At 48.8% G+C, this 20,964-nt stretch overlaps 1 protein-coding gene across 1 annotated transcript in view; it reads left to right on the top strand.

Moving 5' to 3' along the window:
* Positions 1 to 6,473: 6,473 nt before the first annotated feature.
* Positions 6,474 to 20,964, top strand: part of GALNT18 (polypeptide N-acetylgalactosaminyltransferase 18) — a 179,095-nt gene continuing 164,604 nt past the window's right edge. The window contains exon 1 of the mRNA XM_047071201.1: positions 6,474 to 6,641. Coding sequence (XP_046927157.1) covers positions 6,547 to 6,641 — 95 coding nt within the window. The 5' untranslated portion in view covers positions 6,474 to 6,546. The remainder of the gene's footprint in view (positions 6,642 to 20,964) is intronic.

Here is a 20,964-nt window from a genome sequence, read left to right as displayed (position 1 = left end):
AGAAGTCTTTATATTTCCAATGCCCAGCAATAGGCCTGGCGCAGCATAAACTTGCTTCAATATTTGTTGATTATCTGATAAGAAGAGTTGACGCCCTCTAGGGCAGAGCTGACAGTGACTCCCAAGGCCCGGCAATGAAAGAGGTGCAGCCTTTATCCCCTTGGGATCAAGCTGACTGACAGCAGTTCCCAGATGCTGGCCAAGGAGAGCATTCTTGGAATGAGAAGGATTGGTTGTTCCCTGGGCCCCAAGGTGGTGGGGGGGGCCTACAAAGGGAAAGGCTGGTTCCTCTAAGAAATGTCAAGGAGGAGTAAGTCAGCCCTTTTCCTCAGTGTCAAAAATGTCATGCTTTACACAGACCCATCAAATGTGCCTTTTCTCTTCAAAAGGTGCAGGGATTAGTGACCTTGAGTTTGGTGGCAGGGATTTCTGTAGCAAGCACCTTAGAGACTGAGCCGGAGATGAGGTCAGGAGGAAGGCTGACAGCCACACGTCTACAGGAACTTTGGGGAAGGTTGGGGACACCTGACTCAGAGAGCTCAGGCTCTCTGAAGCTCTTGCGGTTTGGGTCAGACACTCCCCGAAGGCATCTTAGGTTAGTTTCCTGAAGACTCTGTCTTACCACCTCATTGTCCTCTGCACCAGGGTTTCTGTGACTTTGGAGTCTTCATGTGGTCTTTCCAATGCTGAGCTCTTCCAGGTGAGAGCAGAAAGAGGAAGAGGGAAGAAACCGACACAGCTTTCCCTCCCTCCTTCCTTATTTCTCTACTCCCCATGTTTTTGGGGGCAATTCCTCTGTGCACGGTCTGTCAGGTAATTCCCTGATATAAGAGATTTACCAGAGTCCTGGGACAAAGGGTGAGGTCTGTCTACCAATGACCACATTCCTTGGAATTCCCCAAGAGGCTGCTAAGAGCATAATCTCAAATGGCTTTGCATAAGTGAGCTAGGTAGGAAATTAACTGCACGCAAGTAGAATTTGCTTGCCCTTTACTGGCGTCACACTCCTGCTTGCTGACACAAGACTCCAGTCCCCTTTCAATCCCCTCTGAGGATTTGGGGAGTCCCTGGTGGATAGGGGGCTTACTGACTCCTCTTCTGACCTATTGCTACTGCCCCATTCATTCATTTTCCTGATATTCATTGAGCACCTGTTAGAACAGGCACTGTTCTAAGCACTGGGGGCTCCTCAGAGAACGGAGCAAGTCCCTGACTTTGTGGAGCTCACATTTGAGTCAGGAAAGACAAACAACTAGCAAGACAAATAGAAAAAGTCCTGTAGTGGGTGTGGAGGAAACACTGAAATTGAATGTTTAGAAAAGGCTTTGCTGAGAAAATGACTTCTGAGTAAAGACGGAAAGGAAGTGGGGGCGGGGGGTTAGTCGTAAGGGTATAGAAGGAAGTGCAAGAGCAAAGGCCCTGAGGTGAGATATGCTGAGTGAGTCTTGCGAGGGGCCAAGGGGCTGGTGTGGCTGGACTAGAGAAGACAGGGGAGCAGTGGTAGGGGATGAGCTCTGGAGGCCCTCAGGTTTTGATCCCAGGGAGCCTTGTAGGGCCTTGTTAGTGTTAGTTGGGACTCAGTCTTTCATGCCGAGGAGATAGTTGGCCATTGGAGGGTACTGCGCAGAGAGGGCGTATAGCATGGTAGTGTTTCCCCCAGCCTGTGGGTCTGCTCATGCCCTGTAGGGGGCTCCCCTCCTGCCCGTGCCACAGAGCTCATAGTGCAGGAAGGTGGGAGAATGTCTCCCTGCCTCTGAGTTACACGGGTGCCTATCGGGTCCTATGTGTGGCTGTCTGAGGAAATGGCCTATGTGTTCCCTGTCAGCCCCCTCTCCCTAGGACCCAGACAAGCACCAGCACTGGGAGAGGAATGAACTAGGATTACAGAGTTTGTGCTGTACTCAGAACCCTCTAAACTCTGGCTCTGCCACCAGGCTGAGTTCACTGTGCCCCACTGAGTCTCTGCCTTGAATGAGCTCCCCTTGGGGAGCTCTCAGCTGTCTGGATATATACTTCTTCTGAGTCACCCCTCAGTTGGTCAGGTGTGCCCAAGGAGGTCTAGACCCCAGTAGGAAATGTTATACTCCAGTATAGCCCAAGTCTGCTCCTAAGAGGAGCATTCTGGGCTGACAGACAGCCCTTGGTCTGGCCCATCACCAGATGTGTCCAGATGCCCCGGACCCTGGTCCTAACCTGGGCACCACCCTGAAGCCTCCTTGCCCATCACAACACCATGTCAAAGATGGTCCTCCTTTGCTGAGGACCATGTAGGACTGTTTTCTTACTGGAAAGATAAAGGAGTTGGGTCTAGGACCAGTTAAGGGCAGGCCACTTGTCAGTGGACATGGAAACGCTTCATCTAGGGTCTAGACAGTAACTACATCTTTCAGAGCTGGGGATCTCAGGGCAGGGCCATTTATCTCCCCCATCTGAACTCAAGAGGTGTTGTCAGAAAAGCACCCTAGTGGGGCCATGGGGCTTTGTGGTTCCTTAGTAGCTAACCTTTATGGAGCTAACATTTATCATGTGCCAGGCACTGTGCTAAGCTCCTTACATGGAACATCTCATTGAGTATGCACACGTGTCCTATGAAAAGGTCACTGTTATGATCAATGACACTTTCTGGATGAGGAAACTAAGGTGCAGATAAGCTAGTCTAACTGGTAAATGGTAGATCTGGAGTGTCCCCAGGATTCTGACACTACTTTTTTTTTTTTTTATTTGAGAGCGAGAGTGGGCATAAGTGGGGGAGACAGGTGGGGGGGGGAGAGAGACAGAGAAACAGAGAGAAAGACAGAGAGAGAGGGAGAGAGAGAGAGAGAATCTTAAATAGGTTCCACACTCAGCATGGAGCCCAATTTTTAGAGGCTCGATCCTACGATCCTGGGATCATGACCTGAGCTGAAATCAAGAGTCAGACATTCAACCAACTGAGCCACCCAGCAACCAGTACCCTTAACCAGTCTTTGGATGTCTGGTATAAGATGTAGAGCACACATTTTCTTGAGGGACAAGATAGTTGAGAATTTTCGACTTTTTAGGCCACATGGGCTCTGTTGCATGTACTCAACTCTGCCCTTGTAGCTCTAAAGCAGCCGTAGATAATATGTAAGCACATGGATGAGACTGTGTTCCAACAAAGCATTATTTACAGAATAGGTGGTGTGTCAGCTTTGGCCCTCAGACTGTAGTTTGTCATTCGTGATATAGAGGGAAGAAAGTGAGGTTTGGAGGGAGCCAGACCTTCTTCAATGCCCCTGACCAACTGGATGACCTTGGATTGGTCATTTCACCTTTTCATCTTTGGTTTCCTCATGTCGAACGAATAACTAACCCTACAGGCTACTGTTCAACAAACTTATTCTATCTTTTAAAAAGTTTTGGGGCGCCTGGGTGGCTCAGTCGGTTAAGCGGCTGACTTCGGCTCAGGTCATGATCTCACGGTCTGTGAGTTCAAGCCCCGTGTCAGGCTCTGTGCTGACAGCTCAGAGCCTGGAGCCTGTTTCAGATTCTGTGTCTCCCTCTCTCTGACCTTCCCCCATTCATGCTCTGTCTCTCTCTGTCTCAAAAATAAATAAACGTTAAAAAAAATATTTAAAAAGTTTCATTTATTTATATTTTGAGAGAGAGTGGTGGAAGGGCAGGGGGTGGGGGGGGTGGGGGTAGGCGGAGAGACTCCCAAGCAGACTCTGCACTGTCAGCTCAGAGCCCGATGCAGGGCTTGAACTCACAAACCATCAGATCATGACCCTAGCTGAAACCAAGAGTCAGATGCTTAACCGACTGAGCCAGTCAGGCACCTCAACTAACTTATTTTAAAATGGTATATTGAGCCCCTCACAAGAGCTGTGTACCATGCTGGGGGCGCAGCAGGGAATAAGACAGATGTCAGCCTGCCCTCGTGGAGGGCACACCCATGAGCAAGACAGAGATCACCTTGGGTAAAGACATGGTAAAGACGGTGCTTGGCTCTGGGCAGGAATTCAACGAAGAGGACTTCCTGCTGCTGCCGTGCCCCCCCCACTGGCTTATCATTCGAGACCCACTGCTCTCCAGTTCGTTGTGGTTTATACCCATGCCGAGCAAAAAGACAGGGGCGTGTGGTGGAACCGAGGACTTTAATATGTTTATAATACATTTTTATGCAATGCAGGTCTAATTGTGAATCATAATTTTTTCATTAACTGATCTCATTTTACTTGGTAATATCCATTTAGGTATGTGAGAGCAGTAAAACTCCATTTCTTTTAAATATCATATGATTCAGTTGGCTCACTGGTTTAGGTTTTTACTACCCCAACATTCCACATGAACGAGTCTTACATCTTTTTAGGGATGGCGAGGACCTTGACGATCGATCATGTAAACCCTGTGCTTCCCTTCACTTATGCCTTGTAGGGGAGAGCAAGTGGGCCCTGAGTTCTGGCATGGAACTTGCAGTGGCCACCACAAGTACTAAAAACGCTTGCTCTGTCACAGAAATGCACACGCAGTTCGCATTTTACTCCTTATTAGATCCTAATCTGCTTTGGGTACCTGAGTTTCCTTCCGTGTCTTGAAGGAAAATTGGCGTGCCACATTTGTCTTTGGAACGCATGTGTGTCCCGGCCCATTGCCACGTAGAAGGTGTATGGTGTAGCAGTTAGGACCACCGCCTAGAGAGACAGCCTTCTCAGGACTGACCCTCCACTACTTTGCCTCCTTGTGAGTGAATCAGGGCAAGTTTCTCATCCTCCCCAGGCCTCACTTTCATTACCTGTGAAGTCGAAACAATAATAGTTCCCACCACGCAGGGCGCGATGAGTTGATGTGGCAAAAACGTTCACAGCAGAGCCTGACTCATGGAAAGCACTCAGTGGGGACTAGCCATGATGGTTATCCCAGGAGATTCATGTACCTCCGGTTTGGGGTATGTCTGAGCTTTCCCCCCAAGAGGCGGTGATAGTAAGAACTGTGGTCTGCAGCTCTGAGCTCCTCAACCTCGAAGACTCTGCATTCTTAGACCTTCACCTGTGCCCAGCCTGTGCCTTTAAGTTATCCAACAGAGGTGTTTCATACACCTACTGGCTTCATACAGATGGCTGAGGGGGCATTGGCAAAAGTCCCAAGCCTGCCTGGATGGCTGACAGGTCATTAGTAAGTATCCCAGGCCTGCCTCTTCTGTCCCCAACCTATTTCTGCTTCCTTCTGGTCTCTGTCTCGTTTCCAGACTCCCAGCACCATCTCTCACTTATATCATGTTTATGAGCATGGAGGGCATTGTCCAGTGGGCTTGGCATCTCTGTCCAATTGCTCTGATATCTGACCTTGACTAAATGACCCTTAGAATAAATTCCCAAGTCTTGACCCACCAGCCTATGTCGTGGAAAGACCTACCTTTTGCCCCCATAAAAGAAAGATTTAAATGCCCTGCCAGGCTCCCCTTGCTATGTGTTACGCTGGTTACCAATTATTGTGTACTTTTTCTGAGACATATGCTGGCCGAAGTGCTGTATATACTTTATTGTATGTAATCCTCTCAGATCCTGTGGGGACGGACATGGGTAGATATTAGTATGCCTGCATTACAAATGGGGCAGTCGAGGTACAGAGACATTGAGTGTTTGCTTGAGGCCATGTAGCCAGTGAATGGTGCAGCGGGAATTTCTTTGAATCCATATCTGTGTGAATCCAAAGCTTCTGCTCTTATAGGTAATAATGTCCTCTTCATTTTCTTAGAAAGTTCCAGGGAAACCATGAGCTCTCCTTATCCTAGTGTGGGGGCTGCCCCTACAAAGTCTACCAGGGGTCCAATGAGCAGTGCCAACAATGCATGGGTGACTGGGGATTTTTTGGGCTGTCCTCTGTGCCAGTGATTCCCTATTTGGTAGACACAGGCTGGAAGCAGCAGGAGGCAGTCTGGCTGGAGGTCCTTGGAGCCACGTGAATGGCACTTGGTGGGGCCAGGCAACTCATATCAGACCAGACAGCGGACAGGGAGGTGGGCTGGCAAGAGCTGGAAAGGGGAGCAGAACCTCAGCTGGAGGGCCTGGGTGTGGGGCCAGCCCAGGACCAGCAGGGAGTGGGGTTGCAATCTTGGGAAAGAGAAGTGGAAACCCACTTTGAGGGCTAAGGCTAGAATCTCTGGTGGGGAGGCCGACTGGAAAGGAGGGAGTTCTCACTTGAAGCCATGGGGCATCTGGATCACATCCCTCAGCTTCTCGGTAGACCCTGTAGGATGTATTTCTGTATCCCTTGTGCCTAGTGGTTGTTGGATGAATGAATGGATGAGTGGGTGGATAAATGAGTTTGGGGAAGCATGACGATTGCCGTCTGTCCTCCCCACAGCTCCCAAATACGGGGATAAGATTGTTGTATGCAAGGTGATGGTGAGGAAGGGAAAGGGGTTGTCATGGCATTTGCAGGGGTGCACTCTGACCCACTGTCTCCTTGTCCCTTCTTTCTCCAGAGGCTCCCGCCAAGCCCGAGGAGGCAGAGGCTGAGCCCTTCACAGACTCCTCTCTGTTTGCACACTGGGGCCAGGAGCTCAGCCCTGAAGGCCGGCGCATGGCCCTGAAGCAGTTCCAGTACTACGGCTACAACGCCTACCTCAGTGACCGTCTGCCCCTCGACCGGCCTCTGCCTGACCTCAGACCCAGTGGGTGAGCAGAGTCAGTGGCTGGGCCCTTTTTGACCTGCCTGTGGGGAGACGGGGTCGCCACAGTGCTGGGGATAGAGTCAGGACAGGGCCTTGGGGCTCCTGGGTCCCTCTCCCGCAGGGTCTGTGCCCTCAGCCTCCATTGGCAACTCACTCTCCCCCTCCCTCAGCCTCAGTTTCTCCATCTGCTAAGCAGGGGAAGCTTCTTTCATGAGGCGTTGAGGATTAATAACCTAATTTACTCCCTATGGGCTTTAGAATCATCCAGTATTCTTGTTAATAAGTCATTTTAACCCAATTAGTTGCATTTTTATGAACAATTATTTTTTTCCTATAAATTAGTATTTTAAAGTCTATCCATCTTCCAGGGCTAACAAGTCATTATGCCCGACGCAGAAGTCTGTCTTGACTTCTCTCTTTGTCACAGAAGACATTCCTTTAAGGTTCAGTTAGAGTTTTTATTACTCCTAATTATTAAAAGTGTGGGCACGTACCACAGCTGAGAAAATCTCATTAACTTTTGTGAGCTCCCCCCCATGCCTTCTTTTCCCCTCTTTCTCCTTATTTTTAAAATTTTCTTAAAGTTGCAAACCACAGTGAGCTTGTATCTGGGGTTTTTAGGAAAAATCTTGCTGCTGGGTTTGGAGGCTATGTTTTTCCAGGGAGGAAAGTTCAGTTCAGTTCCACAGACATTTATTGAGCACCTACTGTGTACTGTATAATTGAGTATGGTTTTTCCCTGGCCCAAGGAGAACCTGATTGGGTTCAAGGGCTGAAAGAGCAGCTGAGGATCTACAAGGGGCTAGAAGAGTATATATTCACATAAAGGATCGTTACTGAGCACTTCTTATGTATCAGCATAGTCTAGGCCCAGGGATAGTTCAGTGAACAAAACAGACAGGAATCCTTGCCCTCACAGAGCTTGCATTTCTAGATGGGCAGGGACACATAATAAAATAGGGGCGCCTGGGTGGCTCTATGGGTTGAGCATCCAAGTCTTGATTTTGGCTCAGGTCATGATCTCATGGTTGTGGGATTGAGCCCCAGCATGGATCCTACTTGAGAGTCTCTACCTCTGCCCCTCTCCCCTGTTTGTTCTCCCTCTCTCTCTCTCTCTCTCTCTCTCTCTCTCTCAAATAAAATAAAATAAAATAAAATAAAATAAATTTTTTTAAAGTAAAATATGTACCATGTTAGATGGTAGCAAATGTCATGAAGAAATAGAAAGTTGAAGACAGAGATAGGGATTTCCTGGAATAGAAGGAGGTGTTGAGTTTTTAGTGAGGTGGAGAGAAAGACTTCACTAACAAGGTGACATGTGAGCAAACATCCAGAAGAGATGAGGAAGCAAGCCATGCGGATACCTGGGCAAAAACTTTCTATGTAGAGCAAGTGCAAAGGTCCTGAGGTAGGAGAAGTGTGCTTGGCATGTTTGAAAAAGAAAAAAGAGGCCCATGTGGCTGGACCAGAGCAAGCATGAAGGCAGTAATTGGAGATGAGGGCAGAGGGGCAACAGGAAGCAGATCAAGTAGGTTAGTGGTTCTCAAACTTGGCTACATATTCAACTCATAGGGAGCTTTAAAATAATCTTGATGGGGCACCTGGGTGGCTCAGTTGGTTAAGCATCTGACTTCGGCTCAGGTCATGATCTTGTAGTCTGTGAGTTCGAGCCCCGCGTCGGGCTCTGTGCTGACATCTCAGAGCCTGGAGCCTGCTTCGGATTCTGTGTCTCCCCCTCTCTCTGCCCCTCCCATGCTCATGCTCTCTCTCTCTGACTCTCAATAATAAATAAACGTTAAAATAAATAAATAAATAAATAATCAATCTTGATGCCAGGGCCACACCCTAGACCAGTTAAAGAGTTTCCAGAAGTGACACTCTATCTGTATTGCTTAGAACTTTCATGTGATTCCAGTATACAGCCCAGGCTGAGAATTGCCAGGGAAGGGCTTTGCAGGCTGCTGCAAGGGGTGTACCTTTCACTCTGTGAGATGGGGATCCAAGGGCTTGAGCAGACTAGTAATATGCTCTGATTGTCATTTTTAAAGGCCCCTGTGGCTGCTGTGCTGAGAACAGACTGAAAGGGCCAGGGAGAAAGCAGGGAGTCCAGTTAGGAGGCTTCTGCATAGCCAGGTGAGACGCGATGGTGGCTTGGACCATGATGGCAGTGGGCAGGTGTTGGGATGGGGTTGGATTCTGGGAATATCCTGAAGGTGATTTTATCTCCGCGCCACAAGGTCTCAGCCCTCTGGGAGTGCTGCAGGCACCGTGCCTGGGGCTGCGGAGAAGTAGGTCTGATGTGGGCAGAACCTAGATGCTCTGGAAGAAGAGTCCTCAAGAGGAGTCAGGGCCCCAGGACTTCTGCAGGGGCCTTGGCCTTGATCTTGGCAGCACAGGAGCTGCAGACTTTTTGCAGCCAGCTCTGATGCAAAACTCAGGCCTAGCTCAATGCACGTTTGTTCTACGTTAAAAAGGAAATCAGAAGGAAGCTAAGGAAGGAAAGGGTAGATCTTACAGACTGCAACATGACCATAACAATTAACAGTATTTACATAGGGCTCGACTTGTTGAGAATGCCCTTCCCTGTTGTGGATGGGAACCTGTTGTGGATGCCAACCTGAAGTGGATGGAGGTAGGGAAGGAACTGGCATATTCTTCCCATTCAGGGTTGAGGAAACTGAGGAACAGAAAGTGTAATGAGTGTTATGTCTGAGGTCACACAGTTGGATAAGTAGTTGAGCTGAAACTGTGTATCCAGATGCCAAATCCTGGTCTTTGATGGTAGCCCGCAGCTGTCTTGTTAAGAGCCAACCGATGCCGGAGCCCCTAACCCTTCATTGAGAGAGGTGCCCTGTTGCTGTTCCTTCCTATTTCCATGGGAGAGAAACAGGAAGTTGGGGGGGGGGATGGACAGAGGCCACATGGCCATCCCTTGCAAGCATGCTCTGGAAGAGGCACGTTTTGGGGGCCAGTCCAGCCTGGATTTCCGGACTTTGCTGAGAAACGATCTTTGAAGGACTCCAGGTGGGCAGAATTCTGAGCCATTGGAAAGGAGCAATAGTCCCAACAGAAAGACCTTCCCTGTGCACAAAGCTACAGTTTATGGAGTTTCCACACCTCCCCTGTTGGGCACGGTGACTCTTTATAGAGGAAAAATGGAATCCCTGATAAAAGGTAGCGCTGAGCCTTCTGAGTGCGCCCCCAGCAGTCCTCTCTGCAGTGGCTTTAAGAATGCAGTTCCTCTTTATGCGTCTGCTTGGAGGGGCTCTATCAGAGCCCGTGCCAGACACACGCCAAAGACCCAAGAGCTGTTGGGGGACCACTCAAAACAAGGGTGTGCTTAGGTAAAAGTGCCCCTCTTTGTTAACTTCCCTAAAACCATTCCTGCCTTGTAACAAGGTCATCGCTTAGCTTATCCTGTTTAACTCCGTTTGGAAACATTTGTTTCACTGTCTTTACTATCATCCTATTTCAAATTACATTGGCAAACATTTATATAGCTTGAGCCATGTTTGCAGGGATGCGTCTGGCACTTTTATTTATGTTAACTGTTTGACTCCTCGCAGTAACCTTCTGGAGTAGGTACTTGTCCAGGAAGCACACGGTGTTCTTTGCTCTCCTGCTCACAATACTTCTGACACCAGATGTGTCAGGTTTTTCCACACCAGCTGATTCTGTGACACCAGCTGGAGGCCCTACAATTCCATCCCGTTCTGGCACTATCTACCTCCGGTAGTCAGTCCTACAGGTTATGGGCTCAGTCCCATGACGCTGCCCTCACTTCAGAGGCCAATCACAAGTGTCAGGTTATCACCTATGCCTCTGAACGACTGGCTATAAAGTGAGGTTCCCATGACCCATCCTTGAATTCAGGAACTTGCCTGCAATTACACAGAACTCAGGGAAATACTTACATGTAGTGGTTGATTGTGAAGCATATAATACAGGATATGGATGAACTGTCTGATGAGGAGGTATATAGAGTGGGGCCTGGGAGGGTTCCCGGCACAGGAGCTTCTGTCTCTGTGGGCTTGGGGTGCATCATCCTCCTGGAATGTGGATGTGTTCACCAACCTGGAAGCTCTCTGAAACCCATACTTTATGAGGCTTCATCATGCAGGCATGATCGATTATTAACTCATTTTCCAGCACATCTTCTCTCTTCAGAGGATTGTGTGGGGAGGTTAGACTGAAAGTTTCAAACTTCTAATTATGGTTTGGTCTTTCTGGTGACCAGCCCTCATTCGGGGCCCATCAAGAGTCACCTCATTAGATCAAAAGATGCTCCTATTGACAAACCGTAAGAGACTCTTAAATACAGGGAACAAACTGAGGGTTGATGGGGGGGAGGGTGGGGTTGAGGGGAAAATGGGTGATGGGCATTGAGGAGGGCACTTGTTGGGATGAGCACTGGGTGTTGTATGTAAGTGATGAACCACGGGAATATACCCCAAAAGCCAAGAGCACACTTTACAGATTGTATGTTAGCCAATTTGACAATAAATTATATTTAAAAAAAAAAAAAAAGATGCTCTTATCACCCAGGAAACTCCAAGGGATTTAGGAGCTCTGTCAGATACTACTTTCAGTCAGGAAATGACAAAGTGTTTAGGATCTCCATGTCAGGAACTGGGCTCAAAGACCAAATATTAGCAGAAACCAGGGGTAGAGACCAATATATATATTTCTTATTATTTGACAGTATTATTATTAGTTTCTATTTTACCGAAGAGGAAACTGAGGCATGAAGAGATAAAATCTGCTCGTGGTCACTAGTGGCAGGGCTGGGGACCGAACCCAGGGTTTGTGTTTGTAACTGCCACCAGACTTACTGCCTTGAGGTGTCAACCTGTGACATTCTCTTGGGAGTGAGGACTGCTTTAAAGTATGTGGCACTGGGCTGATCAGTTCGTCTGAGTCAGGAAAGTCTTCTCTAAGTGTTGGAAAATCTGTTTTGGTGAGCATACAATCTATCATCAAGGTAGAGAACAATGCCGTTGTTACAGGTAATGTTGGGATTGGAGGTAGGGTGGGTGGGGCAGCGGCAGCATCTGGAGAGGAAGCACCATGCTAGGGACAGTCTCCAGAAGAATCAGGCCAGGTGGGTGTTGCTTCATTCTCAGTGCCTTTGTCCCCTCCTCCTGTTTGCCCGTGGGGACTTCTGCCCCTGGAGGTGTGCTTGGATTTCACACTCTGCTCTTTGTCCTTCCTCTTGGGTTTGCTCTTCTAAGTCCTAACCCTGACGTTATGCTTGGCTTCATTCCTGGACCAGAAAGTGGGTGTTCCGAATCCTGCCCCACCCACTCTTCCATCATCTCTGGCTGGTCCCTTATTTTGTCTCCTTTCTTGGTGCTGCAGGAGGTAATCTGACCCATTTTTCCATCTGGCTCAAAGGACCATACTATACTCAGTGCCTTATACACAGCAGAAGGAACAAAGTCCAGCCAGCGTGTTGCTAGGCTTCATTAATGTATTCATCCAACAAACGTTTATTGAGCTCCAAGTGTGTGTCAGGTACCCAGTAAAGCATCAGACAGAAACTTCAAGGAGCTAACACTGTAGCGGGAATCCAGATGGAAGGTGGTAGGAGAGCAGGACAGGTGATCAGAAAGCTTGCTGACCATCTCCTGGCCTCCCTGAAGAGGAGTCATTCCTACACGTTTGTAGTAAGTCAGGGGCTGGACTTGATGGCCCACGGAAGCCCTGTTCTTCTGTGTAGCAGGGAGGCAGGACCCAGAGAAGCATCTGCAAGGAGCTTCCCTTTAGGATCTGTGACGGCCCTCCCCTGGAAAAGGAAGGACATGGGAACCGGAAGTGTGGCAGTTTTGTTAGTCTCATCTGGGCAGAGGAAGGATGATTTTCCTCTGGGCTCCAGGACAGTTGGCTTTGAGGGAAATCGAAATGCCATTCATTCTGTCTTCATTGTTGTAACAAGAGCAGAGTAGGCCCTTGGCCATCCAGGTAAGAAGACCCAGGAGAAACAGGGCCTTGGCATCCTCCTCTGGTGGTCCTCCTAGACCTCACCCCGTGAGGGTCCTTTGCTGGATCTGGGCAGGGCTATGCCTTCTTGCTTTCTGGGTTGGAGAGACACCCAGGCCTCAGGATTGAAGGGAAGAAAGGCTGCATCCCACCCAGGCTGGACTTTGCCCCATCCCTTACATCCCCAGGGGCAAGCTCCAAACGTTCCTCTGGCTTTCTCTGTATGCTCCTGCCCCACAGTGCTCACCCTCCTCCTCCTTGTCTGTAGGCTCCAAAATAACCTATGAGGGGCAAAAAGAGAGAAGGGAAAAAACAAGTCTTATTGGGGTGTGGACTACATAGGAATATGCATTTGTCAAAACTCATCAAGTTCACTTAAGATCTGTGAATTTTGCTGCATGTAGATGAAGTATCAATTTTTTGGAAAATGAGGGTATAAGAAAGAGATCAGGGAAATCTTTGCCTGAGGGTTGGAGGGGATGGAGGTGGCATCTTTGGGGAGCCACTGAGAAGATGGGTTGTGATTGTGGGGAAGGAGGATCATGGGGGTTGGAGCCACTCGCCAGCTCAGGGCAGGAAAGTAAGGGCGGGCCCCCACCCCAGTGACAGTGGGTCAAGCAGATGGCATATGGGAGACCATAGTTCCAAAACAATAGGGGCACATCTCATCCTTTTATGCAGGCAGTGGTTGTTATTTCTGAACAGGAGCCAGGAAAGTGTAAGGGATGAGTACCTGATCTGGTGGGCATGTGGATGTGGGCAAGAGAGAGGGAGCTCTGGGTGTCAAGCTTCAAGGCTTGAAGTTGCCATGGCAACCCTATGGCCTACCTCCAAGGTAGTTCAAGGCAGAGCCTCTGGCAGGTACTGCTTCTGGCCTCTTGCTGGTTGATCGTGAGAGACTCCTGAGTCTGTCAGTGATGATGTCACCCTTCTCTCCAATGTCCCCCTAGGTCTTAGTCCCTCCCTCCCAGGAATAGTGTGGACTGACTTTTGGGTTGACTGGTGGGCTCAAGCTTGAGGCCAAGGCATGAGGGGATGATTAAAGGGAGTTAAGACTATTTTCTGCAACCCCAGGAGGGAACAACTGGGACAGATAGGTGCATGGGTGCATACACACACACACACACACACACACACAGCCCTAGTCCTGACCTGGAGAGATCCTGTATGAACATCCAAGTAGAAAGGATCAGGATGGGATTATAACAGAGAGAGAATGCAGCATGGAGCCAGGGGGCTCAGTCCACCTAGGAGCAGTTAGCAAGGTGGCTGTGGGTGTTGCTGCTGTCACTGGGGTGTGGCCACAGGTTTGCATGTATGGATCGGAGGGCTGTAGGGTTCTCATGGAGCAAACTCTAGATACACATCTGAGATCTCTGGACTTTGGGGGCCAGCAGGCCTGGCTTCATGGGTGTGTGAAGTAAACAGAATAATGGTCTCCCAAAGACACCCATGTCCTAATCCCTGGAACTGTTGACTATAGTATGGCACATGGCAATGGAGAATTAAGGTTGCAGATGGAATTAAGGTTGTTCTCGGCTGATTTTAAAATAAAGAGATTATCTTGGCTTATCTGGATGGGCCCAGTGTAATCACAGGGCGCTCAAAAGTGGAAGAGAGAGGCAGAAGAGTCAGAGCCAGGGGGATGGCAGCGTGACAAGGATTCCACCAGCTGTTGCTGCCCTTGAAGATGGAAAAGAGCCATAAGCCAAGGCATGCAGGCAGCCTTTAGATACTGGAAAAGGCAGGAAAACAGATTATCGCTGTGAGCCTCAAAAAAGGAACGCAGTCCTGTCAACACTGTGATGTTAGCCCTGTGAGACCCACATCAGACTTCTGACCTCCAGAACTATAAGATAATAAATGCGTGTTGTTCTAAGCCACCACATCTGTAGTGCTTTCTTCCAGCAGCAATATTCGCATTTAGGAAACTCCTGTGTGTGCAGCCTCTGCACAGGATCCCAAGAAGGCTGGAAAGGCTCTGTGCTTGGTTTAATGCTCTACCGTTACTGTGTTAAAATTCTGAATAACTTCTGAATACCACCAGCTTTTCTTTTTTCACTGGGACCCCCATATTATGTAGCTGGTCCTGGCGGACAAGGGGGAGGGCTCTAGGGGGAGCAGCTGGGATCATATTTGCTAGACCATGTGTGAGTTTCTACCCAGGGGCTGCTGATTTTCACCAAGAGCACCACTTGCCCCCTTCCTGGGTGCCAGGTGCTGTGCAAACTGCTTAACATTCATGTTCTAATTTAACTTGATCCTTACATCTCTAGGAGGTAATTACTATTATTTCTATTTTATTTAGGAGAATACGGAGTATTTGCAAAGGTAAGAAATGTATTGAAGTTCCCATGGGTGGTATGCGGCAGAACCAGTATTTTTACCTGGGTCTTGTGTCTTTAGGACACTGCCTCAGCACCCTGGCCCTCCTCTGCCCCAGTGAGTTTTTCTAGTTTGGGATCTTAGCTCTATGGAGGTGACCCAGAGATCCTCCATGAGGGCTGCCTCAGGACAAGGAGGGAACACCCTTAGTAATGATTCTGCTAGCACCCTGGAGATGTTAAGCACACACAGTTGGGGGGAAAATACTCTTTTACTAACGCACTCGGCGAAAACAGTTCCAGTTCTTCGTGTTAGGCTCCTTATGGGCCAACAGTATCCTGTGGGCTATTCTTAAAGATAATATAATCTTGAGCTATATTAATAGAAATATACTGTCTTAAAAAGGGGAGGTGATAGTTTTGTCTGTTTTGCCACTCAGATCACAACTGCATAACTGGATTTTAAGGGATATAGAGAAAGAAGAGGATGTTCAGAGGAGAACAAGCCAAGAGAGGAAGTGGGTAACATGACAAACAGATGCAGTTTCTGCTTAGATTATAGAGTGCTGTTACGAGATGGTTGACCTCCAGCAAGTTCTCCAGCCTCTCTATGCCTGAGTTTCCTATATGCAAGCTAGAGATAGTAATACAGAGGTTGAATGGAGAGCTCTCAGAACACTGCCTGACCCATAGTCGCTGCTATTTAATTTTTTGTTCCTTGTATCATCTGGGTCTTTGATCTGTAAAAGAGATGGCTTGGGGGACATGACCGTGACTTTAACTACCTGGAGTCCTGCCGTGTGGACAAGGAGCCACGTGGACCAGGCCATCAGCCCCAGCACTAGATGAGAGGAGGGCCAGGCAGATCACATAGAGGGATTTCACCCCAGCTCCAGAGTTCTGGGTATCAGAGGCCCAGGGCCAGCTTTGCTGGAGAGCAGAGATGCCCCATCTTCCTTTTCCTGACTTAAGGGGCTCACCTTCCCCTACCCCACGTTCTCCTTGCCATGGGCCTGACCTGTTTACCAACAGACTCACCACATGGAGACGCTCCGTCTTCTCCACCAGAGCCAGCCTGCTTGTTCTCTGGGCAGCTGTCCATGTAGCCCCCAGGAGTCTATTTTCCCTGGGTTTCCAGTAAGATGTTTTTAGGAACAAATGGTTTCCTGCTTCCTCTACAGGTGTTTACATTTCAAATGACTCTTTTCCCTCTTGTCCTACTTACAATCAACATTTGATATTAGCAGATCCTTTCTCGAAATTGTATAATCACCTGAAAAACATTTGTAGAAGTTCTCCCTCTGGACTAAAGCTGGACACTCTGATGATCACATCTCCTTGGTAGTTGACCTGTCCGTGGTTTCTGTGCCAAAATCTGCACCCTGACCAGATGGGTCTATTTCTCTTGCCTTGCAGACTGGTAAAGCTCTCAGTTCTCAGGTGTCTGCTGTCTCTTCCACAGCTGGGCCAGATGTGGTATCTTGCCAGGTCCCAGAAGCCTCTGGGTATCCCCACCCTGCCTGCCTCCATTTACCCCTTTGGCTTTTTGGAGGATGAGAGAAACTAGATAACAAACGGATGAAGTTTCTGCTTAGGTTATAGAGTGATGTTTGAAACTTGGGTTCCAAGGCCAGGTCTCTCATTTACAAACTGGTTGACCTCCAGCAAGTTACCAGCCTCTCTGTGCCTTCCTTGTAAAAGAACACGTTTGTGTTGTTTTAAGGCCCCAAGTTTACAATGATTTTTTACAGCAACTCTGTTAGTGTTAGGAAACTCATGCAGTCAGGGAGTGAATGTTTGACTCAGTGACTCCTATTCTGTCAGCTCATGGTAGAATTCCCACCCACAGGGCTTTCATGGGTCTGAATTAATTCTACTCTTCATCATTCAAATATTTATTTATTTATTTGTTCATTGAGCCAGATGCTCAATAGTTTCTTCTCTGTGCTGACCATTGTGTGAGGCAGTAGGGATACTGGTGAGTAAAGCAGGTGTGGTCTTACACTTATGCCGTTTAATTTTTTTTTTTAATTTTCTCTTAATTTTAGAGAGAGAGCATGAGCAGGGAAGAGGGGCTGTGTGTGTGTGGGAGAGAAAGAGAGAGAGAGACTGAACCTTAAGCAGGCTCCACACTCAGCACAGAGCCCAACATGGTACTCAATCCCATGACCTTAGGATCATGACCTGAGCCAAAATCAAGAGTCAGGAATTCAACCAAGTGAGCCATCCAGGTGCCCTGACCTCATATGGTTTATAGTCCAGCAGAGACACTGCTGTTTGTTAAACAATCACAGAAAAACACATTGCAATAGCAAATAAGTGGCATGCAAGAAAAGTGAAGGATGCTGGGAGAATCATGGGACATCCAATCCCAGCCCAGGAGTCATACTTGTTCTCTCTTTACTAGGTCTTGTGTGCTCTCTCAGAGCAAGGAACTGAACTCACTCAGCAACCACAGAGGGCTGGGATTCTTTGTGGGTTGATGTTCACACATAGTCATGTAATCATACAATTCGAAGCCATGTGTTCAGGTATGGAAGAGGGCAGTATAGTTGGAGACATCATGGACGAGCTCAAGTCTGCATCCTCCTGGCTCATTGTTAGAGTTCTGTGTCTCTAGTGGTGACCGTCTGTGTCTCCAGCTCACTGACAGTGTCCTATTCCAACTCCATCATTCCCGCTGCCCCAGACTCCTGCCTCCTGCCTTCTTGGGGTATCTCACATTCAACCTCCCCATGAGAAAGAGCTTGATAGGGTTGCTGGTCCTTCTTCAGGATTGCCAGATCTGGCTACACAGAGTCTTGAGTGAGGCTGCTGTATATGCTGACAGCCAGGCTGTTGGTAGCTACTTGGGGCTCAGGAATAGGTCTCTGCTCTCATCAGTTATGAGCCAAGTGATGAAGCCACAGGACAGAAGACCCAGACACCCTTATACAAGGAGTCACTGGGATTGTTTATCCCAATGGGAACAATGCAACAGGAAGAATTTAGGCTTCGGGTGCCCAGCAGTGTTTATATTTGCCCCCATCATCCTACTAGACATACTACACCCGTTCCATCTTTCATCAGAGCTGGCAGCCTGGAGTAACTTATGTTTTGTGCCCCCACCCCCAATCAAGTATCTGGGTCATCACAACACCATTGTTTTGCCAGATGCATCTCTGGGTGAGAGTGAGAAGGAAGATACAGACCCTAGTTTAACAGGGATTATGAGTACAGGCTTTGGAGACAAATGAGGCCAGGTTTAAGCCCTGGAAAATAACTTACTGTCTTAGCCCTAGTTCTCTCATCTATAAAATGGGGATAGATATGTTTACCATATTGGATTGTAAGAAGGAATAAATGGGGGCGGGCAGGGGGAGAGTAAAAATATCCCTACATCTCTTAGCATGGTTTATGACAAATCATGAGCACTCAGAAAATGGAAATTATTACTATTATAATTTCCAAATATTCTACATGGGGTCCATGGGCAGTGGGGGTGGCAAGCTCCATGCAGTCTCTTAGCTACAGAGGTCATGGAGATATAGATGCCAGAGAGAGTAAAAGTCTTGACTGTCCTCATGCTCAGTGAGAATCCCTACATTGACCTATCTTTAGGTTTCATTAAGTCCAGCAGACTGGACGCTGGCAAGCCTGGGAGACTATCTAATCTGGAAAGGTCTAGAAGATGCCAACAGTGTACCCAAGTAAGGCCAGAGGATGATCAAGCAATTCCTGTGGGTGCAGGTGGGAGGGGGGAAGCTGGGGCAAGGACACTGACAGCCTCAAAGGGCCAAGAAAGCAGTGTCCCAAGGTTTATGTTCTAGGTGGTTAATGGTATCTCTGAACCCTCGTGTGCTGACCATGGCTGCAGGGAGGGCTGCTTGGGAGAATCCTGGGAAGGAAGAGGGGCTGGGGACCCTTGGGTACCTAGGTGTGTCATCTTCTCACTGCTTGGTCCAAGAAGGTCTCTTCCCCACTCCCAGAACCCTAGCATGGTGGACCTGGTTACCCCTTGCACTGGCAGCAGCATCAGCAAACATTTGACTTTGACCTTTATTCTGGAAGAAGTCTACCCACTCTCTCACCCTCGGTCAAGCAGCCTCTTTGAATTATCACCAGATGGACTGGGAGCTTGAAGGTTTGCCGAGGTCATAGGGAGGGGAGAATCTACTGATGCCACATGTAGGCAGGAAATCCACTGATGCCACATACAGGCATCTGGCTGCTGTCCTGGGCAGCGCCCGGCCGCCAGGAGCCTAGGTTGGCCCTGCTTACTTGGCCACTGTCCCTCACAGGCAACAGTGGCACTGAAGCTCTTGATATAAATGTGCCTTATGAGCAGCTCACAACAGTCTCAGGGAGCTCAGCCGAGAGGCCCTTACTTAGCTGTTCCCACCCCGCATCGCCGTCTGTGTGCAGAGATCGATAAAGTTGAGTTTATCATGACCATCAATTCCGGCTTATTAGACAGCCCTAGTACTCGCTCTCAGAAATGCCTTGTTTTTATCTCTAGTGGAAAATGGCTCGACTTTGAACAAGAATAAAAGTAAAAAGGGAACTTTTATGGCTTAATTTTATGGAGAATATGCCTCTTCTCAAAATGAGTAAGGAGCAGGTCTCGTACAGTCAGGCTTTCTCCAGAAGCATCAGGAGAGAAAGGCCGGTTAGGCCTGTGTGGCTCCTCTGACTCTCATGTCCTCTGGTCCTTCTCTGGGGAGGTGAGCGGGTGGGGAGCAGGCTCTGGGGGGCAGAGGGTGTGAGGGCCAGACCCTGGAGGATAGAAGTGCTGGGCTGGGGTCTGGAACAATTCTCTTCCACAGCAGTTCTTGAATGTGTATTCCTTTTGAAAGCCTTGGGCTGCCCTGGGCAGGCAGGCTTCTGTCCTGTGTTCGGCAGTGATGATGGTGAGTGTGACCGGCAGGTATGTGGACCTCTTGCCTAGCGTGCTCTTCTGCCTCCTTCTTTATGCCTCCTTCTCCAGCAATGCGAGTTCTGCTTCAGCGTCGAGATGACAATAGGAACCATGACTGTGTGCCGGTGTCTGTGTGTTGGGCACTTTGAAAGGGCAGCGTCAGTGTATTCGGCGGATGCTGACTGAGTGCCTGCCGCGGGCCAGGCACTGTGCTGGGCAGTGGGAGCGCAGTCGTGAGTGAGCAAGCTCTGTTCCTGCCCCCAAGAAGGTTAGGGACACTGTCGTCTACTCATCGGGCAACCTACTGTCCCTCCTTGCTTGGGACTTTCAGGGCTGAAACTGGGAAAATCCTGGGCAAACTGGGACATTTGGCCACCTTGTGTAATCAAGATGGCAGTAAGGGGATGTTTCTTGTGGCATTTAGTGGTGGCCAAATCCAGGTGCTGGATGGGAGGGCGGGGAGGTTTGCAAACTCTTTCCTCAACGAGGTGTCTTCTTTTCACCACATGGGAGGTAGAAGATGCCGAATTTTATAGGGAAAGACACCTAGGTGATCATTTCTTCTGCCACCCTCATTCTAGGATGGGACATACAGAGAAGTGAAGTGGCCCACCCATGGTCACGTGGCAGCTTGGGGCGGAGCTCGGCCTGGGTGGCTTCATCCACCCTCTAACACTCTTTCCCTAAAAACGGGCCCATCTTGTCTTTCTTTTCTTTTCTTTTTTTAAAATTTTTAACACTTTTTATTTATTTTTGAGAGAGAGAGACAGACACAGACAGAGCAGGAGTGGGTGAAGGGCAGAGAAAGAGGGAGACACAGAATCTGAAACAGGCTCCAGGCTCTGAGCTGTCAGCATAGAGTCCGACGCGGGGCTCGAACTCACGGACTGTGAGATCATGACCTGAGCTGAAGCTGGATGTTTCACTGACTGAGCCACCCAGGTGCCCCTCACCTTGTCTTTCTTATCCTGCCCACCCTTCCCCCCTCTCTGCTCAGCCACATCCATATTTGGGGTTAGGTTCAAATAAACTGAAGTGTAAGGGAGCTTGCCTCCAGGTGTAGAGAGAGAGGCCAGGGCAAGGCAGCTGTTGCTGGAGGGACCCTGAGCGGCTCCCAAGAGAGAAAA

The sequence above is a fragment of the Lynx rufus genome, unplaced genomic scaffold, assembly GCF_022079265.1.
Source record: "Lynx rufus isolate CCGP_SWC_20201006 ecotype Redwood Valley unplaced genomic scaffold, mLynRuf1.p SCAF_9, whole genome shotgun sequence".
NCBI classification, from domain to species: Eukaryota; Metazoa; Chordata; class Mammalia; order Carnivora; family Felidae; genus Lynx; species Lynx rufus.
This window is presented reverse-complemented; position numbering and strand designations above follow the sequence as displayed.